The following is a 22,317-nucleotide window of genomic DNA, read 5'->3' as shown; positions in this document are numbered from 1 at the left end:
GCTTAAAGGCACTGACCTTTCCTTTACAAAGCTGTACTCGATCCTTTCTGCTATTCACAGGGATTAACACGAGTACAGCCAACGAATTCCTTCCGAATGAGGATCAAACAAGGTCGAACCTGTTCCACCGTTGAAATCGACTTTCCTCGATCTTTTAACTCCCAAACTCCGATCTTCACTCTCCACTGATTCACAACTAGCAGTATTATAAAGAAACTGCTGGCAATGACCTTTTAAACTTTAGGCTTTAGATAAAACTTCATCTTTCAACTTAACTGCGTCATAACATTAAATCACGCAGTGGCATGAAGTCAACATGGCAAATCCAGCCACGAACTGCCCCTCCTCACAGGGAGAGGTCCTCCTTTTATACCCTGTGTAAAAAAAAACCTGTCACATGACCTCTACTGGCAGGAAAATGACGTCACTCCACCATCACAAGACCATTACCTCAAGTCCAGTATAGCTTCAACACCTGTCACGTGACAAGTACACCACTGTTACGTGTCAAGGGTACGTAACAGTTGTGTAGATTGAAACTCAGGGGGATTACTACCATCAGGGAGGAGGCACAGGAGCCTGAAGACACACATTCAATGATTTAGGAACAGCTTCATCCCCTCTGTCATCAGATTTCTGAACGGTCCGTGAACCCATGAAGACAACCTCACTATTTCGCTCTCTTTTTCACAACTATATATATTGTAATTTATAGTCTATTTCATTTATTGCTCTGTACTGTTGCCAAGAAACAACAAATTTCATGACACATGTCACTGATGATTATCCTGAGTCTGAATTCTGATTCTGAGAATTTCAAACGGTTTTTATTTCTTTCTTTTAGATTGGGTGATCTTCCAAACTGGTTTCTTTAACCTGGTATTCTTACTTGGCATTTCTGTCAGCAATTCGATTCCAGGTAAGTGCTCGAACATAATTCTGTACTTACATGAAATGATGTACTTGGTACTGAGCAGAGGGATAGAATGAAGTGTCTCTGTCAGAACATTGTGAGCTGCTTCATCTGGACCACAAACACATACAGTCCTTGGCCCCACAGCTGAGGACTGGGAACCTGCTGGAGGTTTAAAATATCTGAATGTCCATTTTAGTTTAAATCTCTGTTCAGAAAAACTGGCCACACAAAATTTCAGACAATTATAGACAAATTATGCAAAGTCAGATTGTATTTCTGAACATAATCTCAGAGCATGTCATTCCTTTCTGGACTCGGTATTGAATTCAGTAACATTTGGTAACTTGCTTTCTCTGTTTATCTTTGTCAGAACTAGCCAGATAGATGATATAGATGACAAACAACGGACCCAACGCCAGTCCCTCGGCCCTCCACTGGTCACAGGCCTCCAGTCAGACAGGCAACTATCCACTGCCTGTAGTCTGTATAGAGTCCATGAAGTTGATGCCATTTTGCTTTGCTTCTATAGCGTCTGTGTCTGTCTGCTGAGTAAATACAGATGTAAAATATGCACTTAAGATCTCCTCGATCACTTTTGGCTCCACGCATGTATTACCATTCTGATCTTTCAGAGGAGCAATTTTGTCACTTGAAATCCTTTTGCTCTGAACATATCTGTAGAGTCCCTCAGGATTCTCCTTCACCTCGTCTGCTAAAGCAACCTCAAGCCTTCTTTTCACCCTCCTGATTTCTTTCGTAACTGTTCTCTCATTTCTTATACTGCTTGAGCACCTCATTTGTTCTTACCTGCCTGTACCTGCAATGTACCTCTTTTTCATAAACAAGGCCTCAATATCTCCTGGAAACCAAAGTTCCCCACACCTGTAATCTTTACCTTTTATTCAGACAGGCACATACAAGCTTTGTATTCTCAAAATTTTATTTTTGAAGACCTCCCACTTACCGAGTGCACATTTGCCAGAAAAAATCCTGTCTGAATCCACACTTACTAGATCTTCTCCTATACCATCAAAATTTCTCCAATTTAGAAACTTAACCTGCAGACCAGACCTACCTTTCTGCATATTTTCTTCAAAACTAATGACATTGTGATCACAAGATGCAAAGTGTTCTCCTACACACACTTCTGTCACCTTTCCTATCTCGTTCCCTAACAGCAGATCAAGTATCACACACTCTTTCGTTGGGACTTCTAATACTGATTAAGAAAATTTCCTGAACACCTTTGACAAACTCTATCCAGTATGGACCTTTGACACTATGGGAGTCCAAGTCAATATATTGAAAGCTAAAATCAGCAACTATAACAACCTTATATTTCTTGCCACAGTCTGCGATCTCTCCATAAATTTGTTCCTCTAAATCCCACAGACTTTCGTATAATCTGTAATGTGCCCCATTAACGTGTTCACACTTTTCTTATTCCTCAGTTCCACCATAATGCCTCACTAGATGAGTTCTCCAGTCTGGCCTGGCTGAACACTGCCAGGATATTATCCTTGAATAGTAAAATATCCCCTCCTCCTTTAATCCCTCCCACTCTGTTGTGTCTAAAACAACGGAACCCCAGAATATTGAGCTGCCAGTCCTGCCCCTCCTGCAACCAAGTCTCCCTAATGGCTACAAAACCATATTCCCAGGTGTTGATCCATGCTGTGAGCTCATCTGCCTTTCCTATGATACTTCTTACATTGAAATATACACGGCTCAGGACATCAGTCGCTCCATGCTCAACCTTTTGATTCCCGTCTGTCCCCACAACCTCTCCACTATCTGTTCTGACACTCTGGTTCCCATCCAGATGCAACTCCAGTTTAACAACTCCTCCCAAACCCCATGCAGCACTCGAAAACTTCCCCAAGAGTTACGGCCTTATGATGGTGTATAAGGAAAGTTCAGTTCAATGCACGAGATTACTGTTGTTGGGAAGAGAGAGAGATTTGTAATCCAAAGGTGAATGTTGTGAGAAGGCAATTACATCGAGATTCCACGACAGCAATACAAAATAACAATAGCAGTAGGTTTTATCTGCAAAGTTGTTCCACTCCACACACGAAGTATCACCGACAGTGACTTTCAACACAAGTGGTACCACACCTGAATTCAGATACGGGACATCTCAAAGTGGTGGCCACAGGATACTCAAACCGAATCCACATGTGGATTATCACCAACAGTATCTTATCACAAAGGGGACCATCTTCAAGGGAACCACCACCCAGGCAAGGGTCGACACAGTGGTAGATTCCACAGGGTTACCCCAAACACACAACGTGAAAGCCACTTATCCAGTTCCACGACATACGAAATAACTCCAACAGTGATTTGCCACAGGGGTGCCTTTCTTCAGTGAAATACCACACGCAGACAAAGGGTAAATAAACACGTGGTACTCACAAAGGTTTTCCCCTCACCAGAGAACCCACTCCTGTAGATTAACTAAGTGACAATCACACTTCCATAGCTGAATGGAAACAAACTCACCCTTAGGGGCTACTTAGAGAGAGAGTCCAAACAGCGATGTCTTTGTCACTAGGCTTCTTCTGTTCCAAACCTTCTTCTCCTCTCTTCTCTTCCTGCGAACTTGTTCTAGTTGCAGAAAACTTGTGAGAGTCATATATCAAATACTCGGGATCGATCTTAACTCACCCCTTTTGGGCCACTGAAAGTTTAAACCAGCGACCGACTCACTGGTGCCTTTCATTGACGGAATCCATCTTGACTCTAACTGTGTGTCTCTGTGTCTATAAGAGGAATCACCTGACCTTGCTTATTCAAAACAAGCTGCCACTTGTATGAACAATCACTGCTCACCATAGCAACCCAGCATTTCTGCAGTCAGTAGAAATCCAAAAAAAACAAAAGTTAGTCTCAATTCTTTTGGTGTTTTAAAGTGACAGACCACAGAAAAAAAATGAACCCTAGGGGTACATAACAATATCTAAAAGCACCAGTGATCCAGTACCCACGGGCGAGCAGAGTTTCTAATTATTGAGAAATATAATGTAATAAACAGATACTGAAATTCTTCAAAACTGGAGGGAAAGCAAGTTCCAATGAGGAAATTCGGACTGTACAATAGGATATCGATAGATAGATATCCACTTAGATAGATAGATATAATGATAGATATCCTATCATTACAAACTCATTCGTAAGGCCAGTGATGTTGTGGGGGTGGAACTGGACTCTCTGACGGTGGTGTCTGAAAAGAGGATGCTGTCCAAGTTGCGTGCCATCTTGGACAATGTCTCCCATTCACTCCATAATGTACTGGTTAGGTACAGGAGTACATTCAGCCAGAGACTCATTCCACCGAGATGTAACACTGAGCGTCATAGGAAGTCATTCCTACCTGTGGCCATCAAACTTTACAACTCCTCCCTCGGAGTGTCAGACACCCTGAGCGAATAGGCTGGTCCTGGACTTATTTCCACTTGGCATAATTTACCTATTATTATTTAATTAATTATGGTTTTATATTGCTATATTTCTACACTATTCTTGGTTTGTGCGACTGTAACGAAACCCCATTTCCCTCGGGATCAATAAAGTGTGTCTGTCTGTCTGTCAATGAGTGGGTGATAACGCAGCACATGGAGTTTAATACAGGAAAGTGTGAGGTGGGGCCCTTGAGTAAGAGGAATCAGACTGTAATGTCAATGGAGAGGAATTGTAAATGAGTGAATTGCAGAGGGATCAAGATGTTCTTGTAAAGGAATCACAAAAGATCTGGTGCAGCAAGTAATTAGGAACAGGGGTGACATATAAGGATTTGGAGTTTAGAAATGAGGAAGTACTGTTACAGTTGTGCAGAGTGTTGGAGACCCGCTTGGTACTGTGCACAGTTCTGGTCCCCTTGTTTAAACACAATTGCACTGACACTGCAGGCAGTCCAAAAGTGATCCATATGAGTAATTCCTGGGATGAGTGGCTTTTCCCACCACAAGCAGTTGGGAGGTATTTAAAGAGATGGATAAATATTTGACAGATTGGGGAATTCAGGATTGTGTGGGACTGGGATAGAAGAGGAGATGGTGCCTGGGACAGATCAGCTCCAATTGTATTGAATGGTGGGGCAGGTTTAAGGAGCTGAGTGACCGACTCCCCTCTTATTTTCTTGTGTTTATTATCTTCTTGCAAAAGAACAATGGATTGTGGTCCTTAACACAAGAGATTCTGCAGATACTGGAAATCCAGAGAAACTCACACAGAATGCAGGAGGAACTCAGGAGGTCTGACAACACCTATGGAAAGGAATAAAGAGTTGATGTTTCGGGCTACCTTTCATCAGGACCAGAAAGAAAGGAGAAAGAGCCTGAATAGGAATGTGGGGGGAGGGGGAAGAGTACGAGGTGAAAGGTGAAGCCATGTGCAGGGGGAGGTAGGTGGGTGGGGGAGGGGGTGAAGTGAGAAGCTGGGAGGTAATAGGTGCAAAAGGCAAATGGCTGACAAATGAATCCAATCGGACAGGAGAGTGGCCCATGAGAGGAAGGGATGGGGGAGAGGCAGGGGCTTCTGATAGTGAACTCATCAAAATTTGGCCATCTCATCACCAGAAGGAGCACCCAGTGCAGAATATTGGCAGCAGGTAACAGGGAAATACTGACTGAGGAAGAGAGAGTGAGTCAGTCTGTTCTTGGCCGGCGTAACAAATCAGTGGCTTGTTCACCCAGCACAGCCGCTAGAGTCAGTCGGTGCAGACCAGAAGTCAAGGTTGACAAGACTGGGCAGTGATGAGCACATCTCTTCCCTGCAGGAGATAAGGGGAACAAATTGGTTGTGGCAACAATTGGCAGCTCTCCTGCTCATTTTTCTGGTGTATTGTTGCATGTTTGCTGATTTGAATGTATTTGTAATTGCAGGTTTTTACAGCAAGGACACTGTCACATTTGCTGTGTCAATCACAATGGTGGTGTTGCTTCTAGTGGATTTTATTTCATTTGTGATTCTTGGGTGGAAAGCATTTTGGTACGCAGGTAAGTGTTATTGTCTACACTTGTGTTTAAACTTCAGACATCTCTTCAAGGAAATTGCAGTTCATTTTAAAAGAAAAATTACCCCCCCCCCCCGCCCCCCCGAGACATGAGGGATGAAATTCCTCTGTATTTGTGCCCAGTTGTGGAGTGGTGTTTCACAGTGACACCACTGCTGGAACGATTCCGGAGTCACCTCTGACCTGGCGTCAGAGATGGTACTTGAGGGTAAAATGTCTCAACTCAATTGTGTTACACACATTATGTTGTCAAAGGTGCTGTGACTCATGATGTAGAGGTGAGGAGTGAGGGACCACTCCTCACTGCACACACGTGGCTCCTCCATGGAGAGAGTTAAATGCACCAAGTTTCTGAGAGTCACATAACAGATGATCTCACCTGGTCCCTCATCACCACCTCTTTGGTTAAGAAAGCAGAGCAGCATCTCCATTCCCTGAGGAGATTGTGTCTAACCCCCACCCCCATCCCCCATGATAATATATGCACCTTGTTAATGGTTAATTTATTTGTGGTGATATTACTTTGTGTTATGCACGTGAGTTACATGTTCTGTGTTGTGAACATTAATCCAGAGGAAAGTGGTCTCATTTGATGGTATACATGTATACGGTTGAATGACAATAACTTGAAAGTTGCTCATTAATCCTGATGAAGGGGAGGTGAGAGAGTGGTAAAGCCCCTCCTCATGACATGGATTTTAGCAAAGTTTTGTTAAATTTCCTCTTGGCGTACTCAAGAAACTAAATGTCCATGGGATCCAAGAAAAGATGGTGTTGGAATAAAAATTGGTTCAGAGGGAGGAAGCAAACAGTGAGGATCAATGGGAGTTTCAGTGTCTGGAGGGCCATGTGTGGTGAGTTAAGCAGGGCTCAGTAATAGATCCCTTGTTGTTTAAGGTTCATGTCAATGATTTGAACTTGAATCGAGGAACACAATCAGGAAGTTTCCTGTTGATCACAATATCAGCAGTTTGGTTGACAGTGAAGAAGAAAGGTCTGGGTCACAGGAAGATATCACCGGTCTCCTTGGATACACAAAAGAGGAAATGGAATTCAGTCTGGAAATGTTTACAGCAGTGCTTTTGGAGAGGGCAAACTAGGCAAAGGAACAAACAGTAAACAGAAGACTAAGGCATGGAGAGGAACTGACAACTCTCAATGTTCATGGGCACAGATCCCAGAAAGATGGGTTGCTAGGTTACCTGGTTTCTGTCAATTGCAGTAGCATAAGTGTGGTAGACTTGATGTGGATGTGGAGAGAAATGGTTTCAATGAGAAGTAATCAGGAATGGACAGCTGAGTGAACTGGTATAGATGGGCTGAATGGCCTCCTTCCCTGTGGTAAGGAAAGTGGGGTCTTGCCTTTTGCTTTGTGCACAGAGCTGGTGATGGGAGATGTGAAAGGGTGAGGAACAATACCTGAGGAGAGGGAACTATTAGCAATGGCATTAACATTGGAACCAGGAGAGGAGGTTGGTGATGAACAGGATCTAACAGAAGGAGGGTTGAGCATAAAAAAGAAATAGATAGAATCCAGACTCAATGCAATTTCAACACCAGGGCATCGAGGGACATTTGGGAGGGTTGGTCCAGTGGGCAAAGGGAAGTAGGGAAACTACAGGGGCAGATGCACAGTCTGAATCCCAGCCATTCATGGGTTCAGTGCACATTGTTAGAATATTTCAGCATGGTGAATTGTGGAAACTGTGATGAATTAGGGGTTCTCTTTGCATTTCTGCATAGACTTTGAATAAACAATTGGTGAAGGAGAGCAGGACCTGATGATGCTGAATAGGGTGCAGCCAGATCTGACGATGGGCGTTTAAAGCCATTTTTCACTGAGGACACACCCACACTTGCATCTCTCATTTGAGGGAGTGCAGATGGAGGCTCCACCACAGCAGACACTCAGATGAGAGATTAATGTAGGTTTTCACAAATAAAATGAAGTGAGACGTTTTAAGTTTAATGAAACCCATAACACATTTTATTGAACTCCCAAACCAACACACAAAAACGTGCTAAAACTCTTTACATAATAATGTCATCTCGTCAGACCAGCCTCTTAAAGTGAAACTCCAACTCAATGTGGATGGTTCTGAATTATGTACATTTCTGCCAATCACGTTACCTACACAGGCCCCTCTGGAATTAACTAAAACCAGCATTGTGAGCCTGTCTGAAGCTCGGATCAGCAGCCTGGCTCGGGTCCTGTGCTCGTCCAGAGGTGATGGCAGGGGCATGGCAGTGGAATACTCCAAATCTCGGTGGGCTGGTTTAAGGCGATCTTCTGAAATATGTTCAGGTTTATCCCTCTTATCAATGATGAAAGTCTTTTCCCTCCATTCCAAAACACAGAATGGGCCATCGTAAGGGGGCCTAAGGGGATGTTGGTGTGCATCGTGGCAGACAAAAACAAACGAGGTGGAATGTAAAGGCACTTGGGAATCCTTGTGCAGAACACCCTAAAGTTTATCTTGCAGGTTGAGTCAGTGGTGAGGAAGATAAATGCAATGTTAACATTCATTTCAAGAGGAATAGAATACAAGAGCAGGGATGTGATGCTGAGGCTTTATAAGGCACTGGTGAGGCCTCACCTTGAGTATTGTGAACAGTTTTGGGCTCCTCCTCTAAGAAAAGATGTGCTGGCATTGGAGACGGTTCAGAGGAGGTTCACAGGGAGGATTCCGGGAATGAAAGGGTTATCATATGATGAACGTTTGATGGCTCTGGGCCTGTAATCACTGGAATTTAGAAGGATTTTGAAAGGCCTAGACTCAGTAGATGTGGAAAGGATGTTTCCCATGTTGGGGAAGTCTAGAACAAGAGAGCACAACCCCAGGATAGAGGGGCGTCCATTTGAAACAGATGCAGAGAAATTTCTTTGGCCAGAAGATGATGAATTTGTTAACACAGGCAGCTGTGGCGGCCAGGTCACTGGTCGTATTTGAGGTGGAAATTGATAGATTGTTGATTGACCAAGGCATTAAAGGTGACGGTGAGAAGGTCAGGGAGTGGGACTGTGGAGGAGTAAAAAAGAATTAGCCATGATTGAATGGCAGAGCAAACTCTTTGGGCCAAATAGCCTAATTCTTCTCCTATGTCTTATGGTCTTGTAGCCTTCTAAACAACAATTACTGAACCCATCAGAGTGAATAAATTAAAAATCTGGGTGAAGGAAAAGTGTCCCTTGGATCTTATGGTGGACAATCCCTCAGACATGTGTCACTGGTTACCGATGGACTTCCTGGACAACCACTATCCTTATCCATGTTAAATGTCCCAGCATTTGGACAGTTTAGTCTGCACTCACAATGAGTTCAGTTTTTTCTTGGACCAGAACACTGTTTGAAGCCTTGAGCACCTGGGTGTGGTGATGGTTCAGTCCTCAACAACAGAACAGGCTTCACAGTGGAACTTCAGTGCTGTAGCTGGGGCTGGGTATTGTCACCACAGGCAGGACCACATCAACTGAAACCTTCACCATCTCTAGAATAATACATAGCTGATTTGCAGTGGATTGTTACCTCATCTGCTGGATATGTACACAGGGAGACTGCAGTGTATCTGCCAATTCTGCATGTGCAGACACTCGATAAGGGATTACAGAAGTTATCAAACGTGTTTGTTTGTGTTTATCTGTTGTTTCCTGGATTCTCTGCTTGCTGCCAGTGTGAGAGAGATCCCTGGACTTTCTTCAGTCCGGTGTTCTGATTTCTGCTCCATTTCTGAACTGGTTGGGTTTCCCTGTGTTTAAGAAGCCTGACTGACTCAGGGTCCATCTTCATTACCAAGAACACATTGTAAATCGATGCTTATGTGAAATATTTTGTGTAGATCTGTTACTATGGCTTTCAAACTGATTAATTTTCATTTATCCAAAGATAAAGATACATTTCAAAGATGGATGTCGGTCTATAATGTTGGTTTTCTCATTGTCATCATAATTGCTACAATTTCCTGGATGGCGTTTAAAGGTATGTACTGAAATACTATTCTGTATTTTCATGTAAATGATGAACTCTGTTCTCTGGAGTTTGGTTGGAATGAAGTGAGTATCTCAGTCAGGATGTTGTGAACTGCATTACCAGGACCACCAGCACCTGAAGTCCTCAGTCCCACAGCTGAAGTCCTTTCCCACAAGGGGATCTGCTGGAGGTTTAGACTTTAATGGCATTTCACTGATGCTCATGGAACTGAAGGCAAAATGTTGACCTGAGCAGACAGTTGCCTCAATGGGACAAGGCAGAGTGTGGGGATAATTTGCAGGAGATTATGTGGCCCATGTTGGGAGAATGAGACTAATGGTGTCCTGCAAGGATCTGTGTTTGGATTACAACTTGTCTCAGATTGACGGAGGGGTGACGGGTTGCATGACCACATTTCCCAATAAAGCAAGGAGAAGTGGGAGCAGCTTTGTGGTCAACAGGGATTAATAGATGGGAATGAGCAAAACCAGGGATAAATGCCACTCTTCAGCCAGACAAATTCATGTGGGCATCAGGATTCTGACAAGTCCTTAATAGGTCTTGGAGACAGACAGGAATTTTGTGTCCCAAATCACAGGAAGAAGAAGCTGGTCTCTAAGGATTCTGGTGTACATTTACTGAGCAGAATCTGCAGAAACTAGGGCTGTGCTGAATGGATCTGAGACAGTTAAAGGGTGATGCAGTTATATTTTACAAGAAGTCAAATTTTACAAGAAAAAGAGCTTTGACCAGCATCAGAATCCAGACATCAGAAGTTAGGAGAGGAGGGTACATCAATCTGGTTTATTTCTCGAGGATAAAAGGCAGCAGCAGGTGACGGTTTAGTGACAAGTCACCAGTCAGTGTTTGGGATTGATTAGCGAGAGCAAGTTAAAGGAAAGCAGGGACAAGCACAGTGTCCATCGTCTTAGTGGACATCGTCAGAGTGGTGATCTCGAGACTTTAGCTCTTTGAGGCTTCACTCAGAGAAAGCAATGAAAACACAATTTTAAGGGTTTTTTTCCCCCTTCTCTTCTATATATTTGCCCAGTTAGAACAGTAGAGATGCCAGGCAGGATAGTGAAATGCTCCCCTTGTGTGATGTGGGAAGGCAGGGAGATCTCCAGTGTCTCTGACAACTACAACTGGGAGAAGTGCATCCAGCTGCAGCTTCTAACAAACAGTGTTAAGGAATTGGAGCTGGAACTGAATGAATTCCAGATCTTTTTTGATGCTGAGGGGGAGATAGAGCAGACATATCAAGTGGTAGTTACACCCAAGGTGCAGGACACAGGAAACTGGGTGACAGTCAGGAAGGGGAAAGAGGTTAAGGAACCAGTGGAGAGTACCCCTGTGGCCATCCCCTTCAACAACAGGTATATCACTGTGGTGAGACTGATACAGAAGGGACGTTTACCTCTGAACTGGAGAGGGAAGGTTTGTTAATGCTTCATGGTGGGATTTAAACTGGAGTTGCAGGGAGATGGGAACCAGAGTGCCAGAACAGTCATTGGAGAGGTTGTGGAGGCAGATGTTGGTAAGACCGCAGATGAAGATAGAAAGCTTGAGCACAGTGCGACTGGTGTCCTGAGCTGCATATGTTTCAAAGCAAAAAGTATTGTAGGAAAGGCAGGTAACAGTGTGACTAGTGGTGTTCCAGGGGTCTGTGTTGGGACCGATTCTTTTCACGTTATTCAATAATTTGGATGATGGAATTGATGGCTTTGTTGCAAAGTTTGTAGACAATAGGATGATAAATAGATTGGCAGGTTGTTTTAAGGAAGTAGAGAGACTACAGAAGGACAGTGAGATTAAGAGAATGGGAAAGAAATGACAGATGGAATATATGGAATACAGTGTCGGGAACTGTATCGTCATGCTCTTTGCTGGAAGAAGGGAAAGGGTTGACTATTTTCTAAATGGAGAGAAAATACAAAACAATGAGGTGCAGTGGGGCTTGAGAGTCCTTGTGCAGGATTCCCCTAAAGGTTAATTTGCAGGTGGAGTCTGTGATGAGGAAGACAAATGCAATGTTAGCATCCATTTCAGGAGGACGAGAATAGAAAAACAAGGATGTAATGTTGAAACTTTATGAAGCACTGGTGAGTATTGTGAGCAGGTTTGGGCTCCTTATCTTAGACAGGATGTGCTGAAACTGGAGAGGGTTCAATGGAGATTCATGAAAATGATTCCATGATTGAATGGCTTGTCATATGAAGAGCGTTTGATGGCTCCAGGTCTTTATTCACTGGAATTCAGAAGAATGAGGAGTGACCTCATTGAAACCTATCGAATGGTGAAAGGCCTTGATGTAGTGGATGTGGAGAGGATGTTTCCTATGGTGGGAGGTTGAAGTCCAGAAGACACAGCCTCAGAATAGAGCGGAGTTCTTTCAGAATGGAGATGAGGAGGAATTGTTCAGACGGAGAGTGGTGAATCTGTGGATTTCTTTGCCACATGCAGCTGTGGAGGCCAAGTCTTTATGTATGGCATATTTAAGGAAGAAGTTCATAGATTCTTGATTGGTCAGGGCATGAAGGGATACAGGATACAGGGAGATTGGGACTGAGAGGAAAATTGGATCAGCCATGATGAAATGGCAGAGCAGACTTGATGGACCAAATGCCTAATTCTGCTCCTATATCTTATGGTCTTAATAAAAGGTCATGGGGAGATAGTCCTGCTGCTGCTTGAGGGCATCTGGGACTGGGAAACGTGGGGCAGGAAATTTAATTGCAGAACATTGGTTTGTTCGTGTTCTCCAACTGGGAATCCCTTTTCCTGGGGTGAAGAAGGAGTAACACACACTGTACAAATGTAACTGGAACTGTGGGTGCCGGTCACCCTCCTGCCCCATCATTTCCATGTCAGGGTCACGTGATGTCATTCCCTGTGCAACACTCCCCTCTAGTGGAACGGCAGGGTAACTGCATCCTGTGTTTTTGGCCTTCCCTATAACAAGACCTTCATCCCTTAGGGCTCCTGAACACCCTGACAACAAACATTTGTTATGGTCGTGGTACATATTGGGACCAAAGACGTAGGTAGGAAAAGAGAGGAGGTCCTGAAATCGGACTACAGGGAGTTAGGAAGGAAGTTGAGAAGCAGGACCTCGAAGGTAGTGATCTCGAGATTACTGCCTGAGTTATGTGATAGTGAGTACAGGAATAGAATCAGGTGGAGGATAAATGCATGGCTGAGGGATTGGAGCAGGAGACAGGGATTCAGATTTCTGGATCATTGGGACCTCTTTTGGGGCAGGTGTGACCTGTACAAAAAGGACGAGTTGCTCTTGAATCCGAGGGGAACCAATGGTCAGCTTTGCTAAGGCTGTTGGGGAGAGTTTAGACTAGAATTGCTGGGGGGCGGGAACCAAACTGAAGAGACAGAGGAAGAGCCGGTTGGCTCACATATAGAGAAAGCTTGTAGACAGTGCGAGAGGCAGGATAGGCAGGTGATAGAGAAGGGATGCGCTCAGACTGATGATTTGAGATGTGTCTATTTTAACGCAAGGAGTATTATGAACAAAGAAGATGAGCTTAGAGCGTAGATAAGTACTTGGAGATCTAATGTTGTGGCCATTACAGAGTCGTGGATGACTCAGGGGCAAGAATGGCTACTTGGAGTGCCAAGCTATAGATGGTTTAGAAAAGACAGGGAGGCAAAAGAGGTGGGGGAGTGGCACTGCTGATCAGAGATAGGGTCACGGCTGTAGAAAAGGAGGAAGTCATAGAGGGGTTATCTGCAGAGTCTCTATGGGTGGAAGTTAGGAATTGGAAGCAACACACACAAGATGCTGGTGGAATGCAGCAGGCCAGGCAGCATCTATAGGAAGAAGCACTGTCGACGTTTCAGGCCGAGACCCTTCGTCAGGACTAACTGAAAGAAAAGATAGTAAGAGATTCTCTTACTCGGAAAATGACGTGGCGGCGAGGAAGTCCACCCCTCCTCCAAATGACCAGGTGCTGTGTCTCACCGTGGCCGATGTGAGAAGAACCCTGTGCAGGGTCAACCCACGGAAGGCTGCTGGACCAGACAATATTCCTGGTAGAGTGCTCAGAGGATGTGCAGACCAGCTAGCAGATGTTCTCACTGACATCTTCAACATCTCCCTGAGCAGCGCCACCATTCCAACGTGCTTCAAGGCCGCAACCATCGGGCTCCATGCCGAGTGTTCAGTGTCCTGTCTCAATGACTACCGTCCCGTTGCACTCACATCCATCATCATGAAGTGTTTCGAGAGGCTCGTCATGAGGCATATCAAGACCCTACTGCCCCCCTCACTGGACCCCCTGCGGTTTGTGTACTGTCCCAACCGCTCAACAGACGATGCCATTGCCACCACCCTCCACCTGGCCCTAACCCACCTGGACAAAAAAGACACATACGTTCGGATGCTGTTCATAGACTTCAGTTCAGCATTCAACACAATCATCCCTCAGACACTGATTGGAAAGCTGAGCCTTCTGGGCCTGAACACCTCCCTCTGCAACTGGATCCTAGACTTCCTGACTGGGAGACCTCAGTCAGTCCGGATCGGAGGCAGCATCTCCAACACCATCACACTGAGCACGGGGGCCCCCCAGGGCTGCGTGCTCAGTCCCCTGCTGTTCACTCTGCTGACCCACGACTGTGCTGCAACACACAGCTCGAACCATATCATCAAGTTCACCGATGACACGACCGTGGTGGGTCTCATCAGCAAGAACGACGAGTCAGCTCACAGAGAGGAGGTGCAGTGGCTAATGGACTGGTGCAGAGCCACAACCTGTCTGTGAATGGGAACAAAACAAAAGAGATTTCAGGAGGGCACAGAGCGATCACTGAACATTGACGGCTCCTCGGTAGAGATCATTAAGAGCACCAGATTTCTTGGTGTTCACCTGAAGGAGAATCTCACCTGGTCCCTCAACACCAGCTCCATAGCAAAGAAAGCCCAGCAGTGTCTCTACTTTCTGCGAAGGCTGAGGAAAGTCCATCTCCCACCCCCCATCCTCATCACATTCCCTGTGCAACACTCCCCTCTAGTGGAACAGCAGGGTAACTGCATCATGTGTTTCTGGCCACCCCTGTAACAATTGGATTCACTACTGCAGCTCTGAACTGGGACACCTGCAGCTAATAGTTACTGAACTTCATCCCTCAGGGCTCCCGAACACCCCGACAACAACCATTTATTCCGCCGGTGCTGATTTTCTTTCCCCCTCCCTTCATTCCTTCCCGTGACTCTGCTGATTCTCTGTTTTAGTTTTGCCATTTGAGTGAGTGTGGTGTAGATTTCCCAGATCTGTATCTGGATCCCGGGGGTTCTGGTCTCAATCCCCGTCCCCACAAAGCCTCCGTAACACTGGCCGTGTGGAGCTGAGTCATTTGTCAGCCATGAACAGTTCGAGGGACTAAATCACCTGCTCCTGGAATTAAAAACTGAATCTGCTGGGAATCCTCAGCAAGTAGCAGGTGAAGCACGGACTAGAAATAGGTTGCAGGGAAATAGGGGGGTGGTTGGGAATGGGGTTGATGAGATTTGCTCTGAGAACTGACAAAGTGTCAGTGACGTCCCTCTGTATCATGAGGAAATATGAAACCAGCATCACTCATCAGCTTGTCGGTTTCTGTCACACTGCTTTTTGTTCAGCCTTGCTCAGTATAAACCACGTTCCACATCCCCTCCCACACTGACTGCACGAGATCATTGGCAGAGATCTGCTCTTGAACGGAGTGTGATGAAAGGTGTGTGAAATTGGAGAAGGTCACTGCTGTCCCTCTTCACAGGAAATTAGCTGAGTTTTTCAGTTCATGTGGGCATCAGCCTTCTGTTCAAGAGGCAGCATTCTCTCCTCTTATCACCTTGATTTGGTTACAGATACAGTTATTCAACTGTTTTTAATTGCAGGCCTCAGACCAGAGGATGTAGGAGTTGCCATTACATTGATGGTGGGACTGGTGTTTGCTACAGCATATGCTATTATATTCATGTGCTGGTCAAGGAAAGAATACCCAGGTACCTGTTATTGTCTAATTTGCATTTCAGCAGAAATACCAAGTGACTCATGTTGACAAAATGAACTCCTCCCACACTTCCGCCCCCATCCCCACAGAGTCTCTGGATTCCTGTGGTACCCAGAATGCAATTGTCCTACATGATTGACAGGTTGAGATATGAAGTGGTGACACAGAATATCTGGAGTTGTTCTGGAGTCAACTCTGACCTGACTGCAGAGGGGGTTTTGGGAGGAGTGACCCTGAGGGGGGAGGGTCAATCCATTAATGATTGACACATCATGCTGTCAAATCATAATATAACACCAAGTTAGCGTCGAGGTGAGGATCAAATCAAATGAAATCAGGTTTGATTTTCATTCAAACCATACAGCTGAATGAGACAGTGTTCCCCTTGGGCCAAGGTGCAAAAACATGTCCGCGCATTCAAAATAACAAAAAAGTAAATAAAAGTACATAATCACGTTGGAAAACACATTTTTCAAGACCCTGCATGACAAGTCCGTAAATGATGGTTCCCAGCAGTCCAGCCTATAATTCCATCAAGCCAACACCGGGGTGGGGCAGCACCAATGGGAGAGCCCACCCCCTCACCTAGCCCGGACCCCACACTGTAACACAAGCCCAAGGACGGAGGCATAGACATCACTACAACTGAGGCGACACTGCTGCCTCGCTGCCTGGGAAGCAGCCCTGCGGCAATCAATGTCCAACAGGGTCTTGCGATCACAAAAGAAATGTCCAAGACAGTCACTCGTGGTTTCACTACACGCTGCCATCACGCCGACTCGAAAGCACCAACTTCAAGTAGCCGGAAGCTGCGTGGTCTGCTCTCCGATCAGCCTCGACCTTCATTTACCGTTAAATGCCCAATCTTTCATGCTGACCTGCCTGTCCCCATATTGTCACGTTTTCACCTTGGATTAGAGCATCACCTCTCACCACCGACACCTTTGAGCATTGAGGTGCCGTAATGTTCCAATATTCACCATGGGGACGGGGTTCCCAGTCAAACAGTGTAACTCCATTGCTGAAGCTGGGACTGGTTATTATCACCACTGGCAAGACCACTGGATCACTGGGATAATACGACTGAGCTTACTTACAGTGGGGTCTTGTCTCATTGGCTCAGTGTGTACACAGAGAGACTGCAGTCTTCCTGCCATTTCCATCTTCACGGCCTGAGGATAACGGATACCCAGGTTTTACAATATATTTCCAGAACTAACGACAAGGTCTTTAGTCTCTCCGGGGATCTCCACACACTGACAGTGGAGTGAACTCTCTGAACCTCCCTCACTGCATTGCTCTGACACCTGGTCCTTTTCCAACCTGGTGGGATTGTCTCATGTTTAGGACATTCATTATCACAGCCAACCTGACCAATCCCAGTCCATGTCTGTTATCTGGAACACTTGTCCACTGAAACATATGTAGAACTGTTTGTGTTGATCAGTTTTGAAACAGTTTGAAACAGTTCTAATGTTGTTGTTCATTTCTCCCTGTGGACTCTAGAAGACAAGCAGTGGTGGTGGTGCCTGAATATTTGTAACATTGTGGCTCTTGTCTTCATCCTCATTGCCCTCATTTGCTGGATTGTGTCGAAAGGTATGTGCACAAATATTCTTAAATTACATTAAAATGGTCGCTGTGTTACTCAGTGCAGGAATGGAATGAGTATCTCAGTCAGTACATTGTGAACTGCTTTATATGGAACACCAGCACCTGCAGTCCTCAGCCCCACAGTCTACAGCTGGGGACTGGGAGACCTGCTGGAGGTTTGACCCAATATAGATCGGTTACAGACAGTGTGTCAGGGAGTTAGCTACCTAGTTGAAAGCAAGAATTTGAGCTTTGTCGTATCGGGATTATCCCCCAACGTGCAGGGAAGCAGAAGGCCAGGAGAATTGGGGAAAAGGGGAGCTTTTCATAGATACTGGCGCCAATGCTGGGATGGCAAGAACTGTGCCAACTGGATAGAGTCCACCTGAGGTAGGACCTGTGTTGTAATGAGAGGGAGGGTGGTAAACGGGGAGCTGGCAAAGTCCATAATCGGTAAGAAGGGGGAAGGATCTACAAGAAAGTAAGCATTCTGAATATAAACAGAACAGAAGTGAAAGGATTACTGGAGTTCAGAAATGGTTAACGTTAAAATGAGAGGAAATCCTGTTCCAAATGAGTCAAACATTCTCTTCAGTATTCATCACTATCATCCTCTCGAAGATAATCACTAAGTTCCAAAACCTAGGCCTTAATACTTCTTGTACAACTGGATCCTCAATTTCCTCACTTGTAGACTCTAGTCAGTTCAGATTGGGAGCAACATCTCCTCTGCAATCACATCTGTACAGCTGTGCCACAAGGCTGTGTGCTTCGCCCACTGCTCCACTCGCTTCATTGAATTGAATTGACTTTATTTCTGACATCCTTCACGTACGTAAAGAGTAAAAAATCTTTACTTTACGTCTCCATCTAAATGTCCAATGTGCAATCATAGTAAACTTAATATAATTGATAATAAATAGAACAGACAATGTAATATAGAGTACACTCAATTCAGTGTGAGTTCATCAGTCTGATGGCCTGGTGGAAGAAGCTGTCCCGGAGCCTGTTGGTCCTGGCTTTTATACTGCGGTACCGCTTCCCGGATGGTAGCAGCTGGAATAGATTGTGGTTGGGATGGCTTCGGCCCCCAGTGATCCTTCGGGCCCTTTTTACACACCTGTCCTTGTAAATGTCCTGAATAGTGGGAAGTTTACACCTACAGATGCTGGACTGTCCGCACCACTCACTTGTGACTGTGAGGCTAAGCACAGATCCAATGGCATTTTAAAGTTTAAAGTGGTCAGATTGGCACCAGGTCCAATGCTCCCTCAGTCAACATCTTCCAGTAAGCCCACAAAAATGTCTGTTTTACTTCTTTTACATCTGTTCATATTTAATGTGCTTCTGGAACAGTTTGAGCCTACAGTTTACAGTCAGGAGATCGTTTGTGTGATCCGGCATTTCACTCTCTTCAAGAAGATTCCAGGAAGCAAGCATGTACTCGGAAGGCCTCAAGGTGAAGAAACTTTGAGACGGGATGTGAGCCAATGTTCGACTCCATTTCACCGATTAAAGCGTCCACTAATTGTTGATGAAAGCGTGAGGAAGATTGAGACATGGAGATGAATGCCAAAGGAGCACGAGAGCTCAGTGCCGACTACCTTCCTTTTGATCGCAGTCGGGAAGGAGTCTGTGAGCGGCCTATCACTGTGTGGCTCACAGTGGCAGGCGGGGAGGCCTCTGCACTCACGGGGTGTCTCCCTCTTCAGGAACAGTTATTACCCTCAACCATCAGGCTCCTGAACCAGTGTGGATAACTTCGCTCACCTCAGAGAAACAAAGATAGATAGATAGATACTTTATTCATCCCCATGGGGAAATTCAACATTTTTTCCAATGTCCCATACACTTATTGTAACAAAACTAATTACATACAATACTTAACTCAGTAAAAATATGATATGCATCTAAAATCACCCTCTCAAAAAGCATTAATAATAGCTTTTAAAAAGTTCTTAAGTAGTTTACTTAAATACATTGAGTCCTAACCCCGGCACTTTAACATATCTTACTCCTGGCGGTTGAATTGTAAAGCCGAATGGCATTGGGGAGTATTGACCTCTTCATCCTGTCTGAGGAGCATTGCATCGATAGATAGATACTTTATTCATCCCCATGGGGAAATTCAACCTTTTTTCCAATGTCCCATACACTTGTTGTAGCAAAAACTAATTACATACAATACTTAACTCAGTAAAAATATGATATGCATCTAAATCACTAACTCAAAAAGCATTAATAATAGCTTTAAAAAAAAAAGTTCTTAAGATAGCAACCTGTCGCTGAAACTGCTTCTCTGTCTCTGGATGGTGCTATGTAGAGGATGTTCAGGGTTTTCCATAATTGACCGTAGCCTACTCAGCGCCCTTCGCTCTGCTACCGATGTTATACTCTCCAGTACTTTGCCCATGACAGAGCCCGCCTTCCTTACCAGCTTATTAAGACGTGAGGCGTCCCTCTTCTTAATGCTTCCTCCCCAACACGCCACCACAAAGAAGAGGGCGCTCTCCACAACTGACCTATAGAACATCTTCAGCATCTCACTACAAACATTGAATAACGCCAACCTTCTAAGAGCTGATTATGGACTTTAGGAGGAAGAATCCGGAGGCCCATGAGCCAGTCCTCCTTAGAGTGGATAGAGTCAGTAACTTTAAATTCCTGGTTTTATCACATCAGGACCAGCATGTAGGTGCCATCACAAAGAAGGCTTGACAACTCCTTGACTTCCTTAGGAGTTTGCAAAGATTCAAAATGTCATTTAGAACTTTGACAAACTTCTATAGATACACAGTGGAGAGTATCCTGACTGGTTGCATCATGGTCTGGTATGGAAACACCAATGCATAAAAATGCAAGAGTCCAGAAAAAGTAGTGGACACAGCCCAGTCCATCACTGGCAAAGTCCTTCCCACCAGTGAGCACATCTTCGAGTACTGAAACAAGAAAGCAGCATCCATCACCAAGAACCGCCACCGTACAGGACAAGCTCTCTTCCGACTGCTGCCATCGGGCAGGAGGTACAGGAGCCTTAGGTCCCACACCACCAGCTTCAGGAACAGTTATCACCCTCAACCATCAGGATCCTGAACCAGTGTGGATAACTTCACTCACCTCAGTACCGAACTGATCCACAAACTATGGACTCACTTTCAAGGACTCCACAACTCATGCTTCTTTTAGTTTCACAGTTTGTCTTCTGTTGAACTGGCTGTTTGTCTGTCTGTGTTTGTGTGTAGTTATTCACTGATTCTATTGAACTTCCCTGTTCTACTGTGAATGCCTGCAAGAAAGTGAATCTTAAATTAGTAAACAGTGACGTATACACTCTTGGGTAATGAATTTACATTGAACTATGATTAACTTTTTGCATTTTCTCATAAATGCCATTGGACATATGACTGTGTTAAATGTACCTTAAACTGGGAGTGGGTGTGGAGAATCAGTGTGAATTTACTCAGTGGGTTCACTTCTGTACATTTCAGATCAAAGCTGCAAGACCAACATTCCAGTCTGGATCCTGTTCACTCTATTAGGGGTCACATTTGTGATAGCATTGTCCAGATTCTTTCCAGTTTGCAGTAAGTATCAAAATCAAAGCTTTTTCTAAAAATCTCAATCACTGCGACAACTTTCCCCTGGTCTCACCATCACTTCAGCTTCTAAAGGGAGCCTTTGTAGGGAAATCTCCAGCAAATTATCAACTCTGTCCCAACTGGCTGCTGTCACTCGGGAACAGATCTGGCCTGAATTTTACTGTTTCTGTTGAAAGTTCTGCTCAGAGATGCTGGAATCTCACAGTCGGTGAGCTGATGGGGTTTCGGTCTCCTGCTGGAGTGTGGAAGTCTGGAACTTTTGGGCTGAGTTCAGGTGATTTCCTTCTGTGCCTGCCGGGAAATTATTGGAGGGAATTCGAAGGCATTGAAGTTGTGTACAATTGGAAAGGTCAGGATCTGATTATGGATTTGTCAGTAAGGCCCAGAGTCAGGGAAACCCAATCTCTCTAATCTGAGGAGACAGCAAAGAAAATTGATGAAGGCAATGTGAAAGATGTTCTCCATGTGGACTTCAGTAAGTCATTTGACATGGTCACACATGACAGACTGATCCAGAAGCCCAACACACCCGGGATCCAAGGTGACAGAAGGCAGAGGTCATGTTGGAAGAATGTTTTTTTTCTGATTTGAAGTCTGCACCTACTTGTGTACGGTAGTGAATGGTTGTAGGGCTTCTGCACTTTGTGATATATATTAATGACTTAGTTGTGAGTGTAGGAGGTATGATCAGCAAGTTTACAGATGACATGGCAATTGGGGGTGTTGTGGATGGTGAGGAAAACTGTCCAGGTCTGCAATAGGATATGGAGCAGATGGAAAGTTGGGTAGAGGATTATCAACTGGAACTTAATCCTGACAAGTACAAGGCTGTGCATTTTGTCGAATCAAAACAGGGCTTGGACAACTGCGTAACATGGTAGAAATGTTGAACAGAGAGACTGAGGATTCCAAGTTCATAGCAACACACACAAAATGCTGGAGGAACTCAGCAAGTCAGGCAGTATCTATGGAAATGAATGAATAGTTGACGTCTCAGGCTGAGACACTTCTTCAGGACTGGAAAGGAAGGAGAGGAAGCCAGGACAATGTGCTGGGGAAGGGGAAGGAGTACAAGCTACAATGTGATATGTGAAGCCAGCTGGGTGGGGGAGTGGGATGAAGTAAGAAGCGGGGAGGTGATAGCTGGAAAAGGCAAAGGGCTGGAGAGGAATCTGACAGGAGAGGAGAGTGCACCATGGGGAAAAGGGAAGTAGG

At 44.9% G+C, this 22,317-nt stretch overlaps 1 protein-coding gene and 1 long non-coding RNA gene across 2 annotated transcripts in view; one reads left to right on the top strand and one right to left on the bottom strand.

Moving 5' to 3' along the window:
- LOC140718837 (uncharacterized) overlaps positions 1-3,666 on the bottom strand; it is a 49,378-nt gene extending 45,712 nt beyond the window's left edge. Inside the window, exon 1 of the long non-coding RNA XR_012096807.1 lies at positions 3,422-3,666. This is a non-coding gene — a long non-coding RNA (uncharacterized lncRNA). The remainder of the gene's footprint in view (positions 1-3,421) is intronic.
- Positions 1-22,317, top strand: part of LOC140718815 (uncharacterized) — a 212,423-nt gene that overhangs the window by 171,301 nt on the left and 18,805 nt on the right. Inside the window, exons 11-16 of the mRNA XM_073033001.1 lie at positions 845-919; positions 5,803-5,916; positions 9,818-9,910; positions 15,795-15,902; positions 17,417-17,509; positions 20,992-21,087. Coding sequence (XP_072889102.1) covers positions 845-919; positions 5,803-5,916; positions 9,818-9,910; positions 15,795-15,902; positions 17,417-17,509; positions 20,992-21,087 — 579 coding nt within the window. The remainder of the gene's footprint in view (positions 1-844; positions 920-5,802; positions 5,917-9,817; positions 9,911-15,794; positions 15,903-17,416; positions 17,510-20,991; positions 21,088-22,317) is intronic.

Source organism: Hemitrygon akajei, chromosome 2, assembly GCF_048418815.1.
Source record: "Hemitrygon akajei chromosome 2, sHemAka1.3, whole genome shotgun sequence".
NCBI lineage: Eukaryota > Metazoa > Chordata > Chondrichthyes > Myliobatiformes > Dasyatidae > Hemitrygon > Hemitrygon akajei.
The sequence above is the reverse complement of the archived record's forward strand: the minus strand, read 5'-3'. Positions and strand labels throughout refer to the sequence as shown.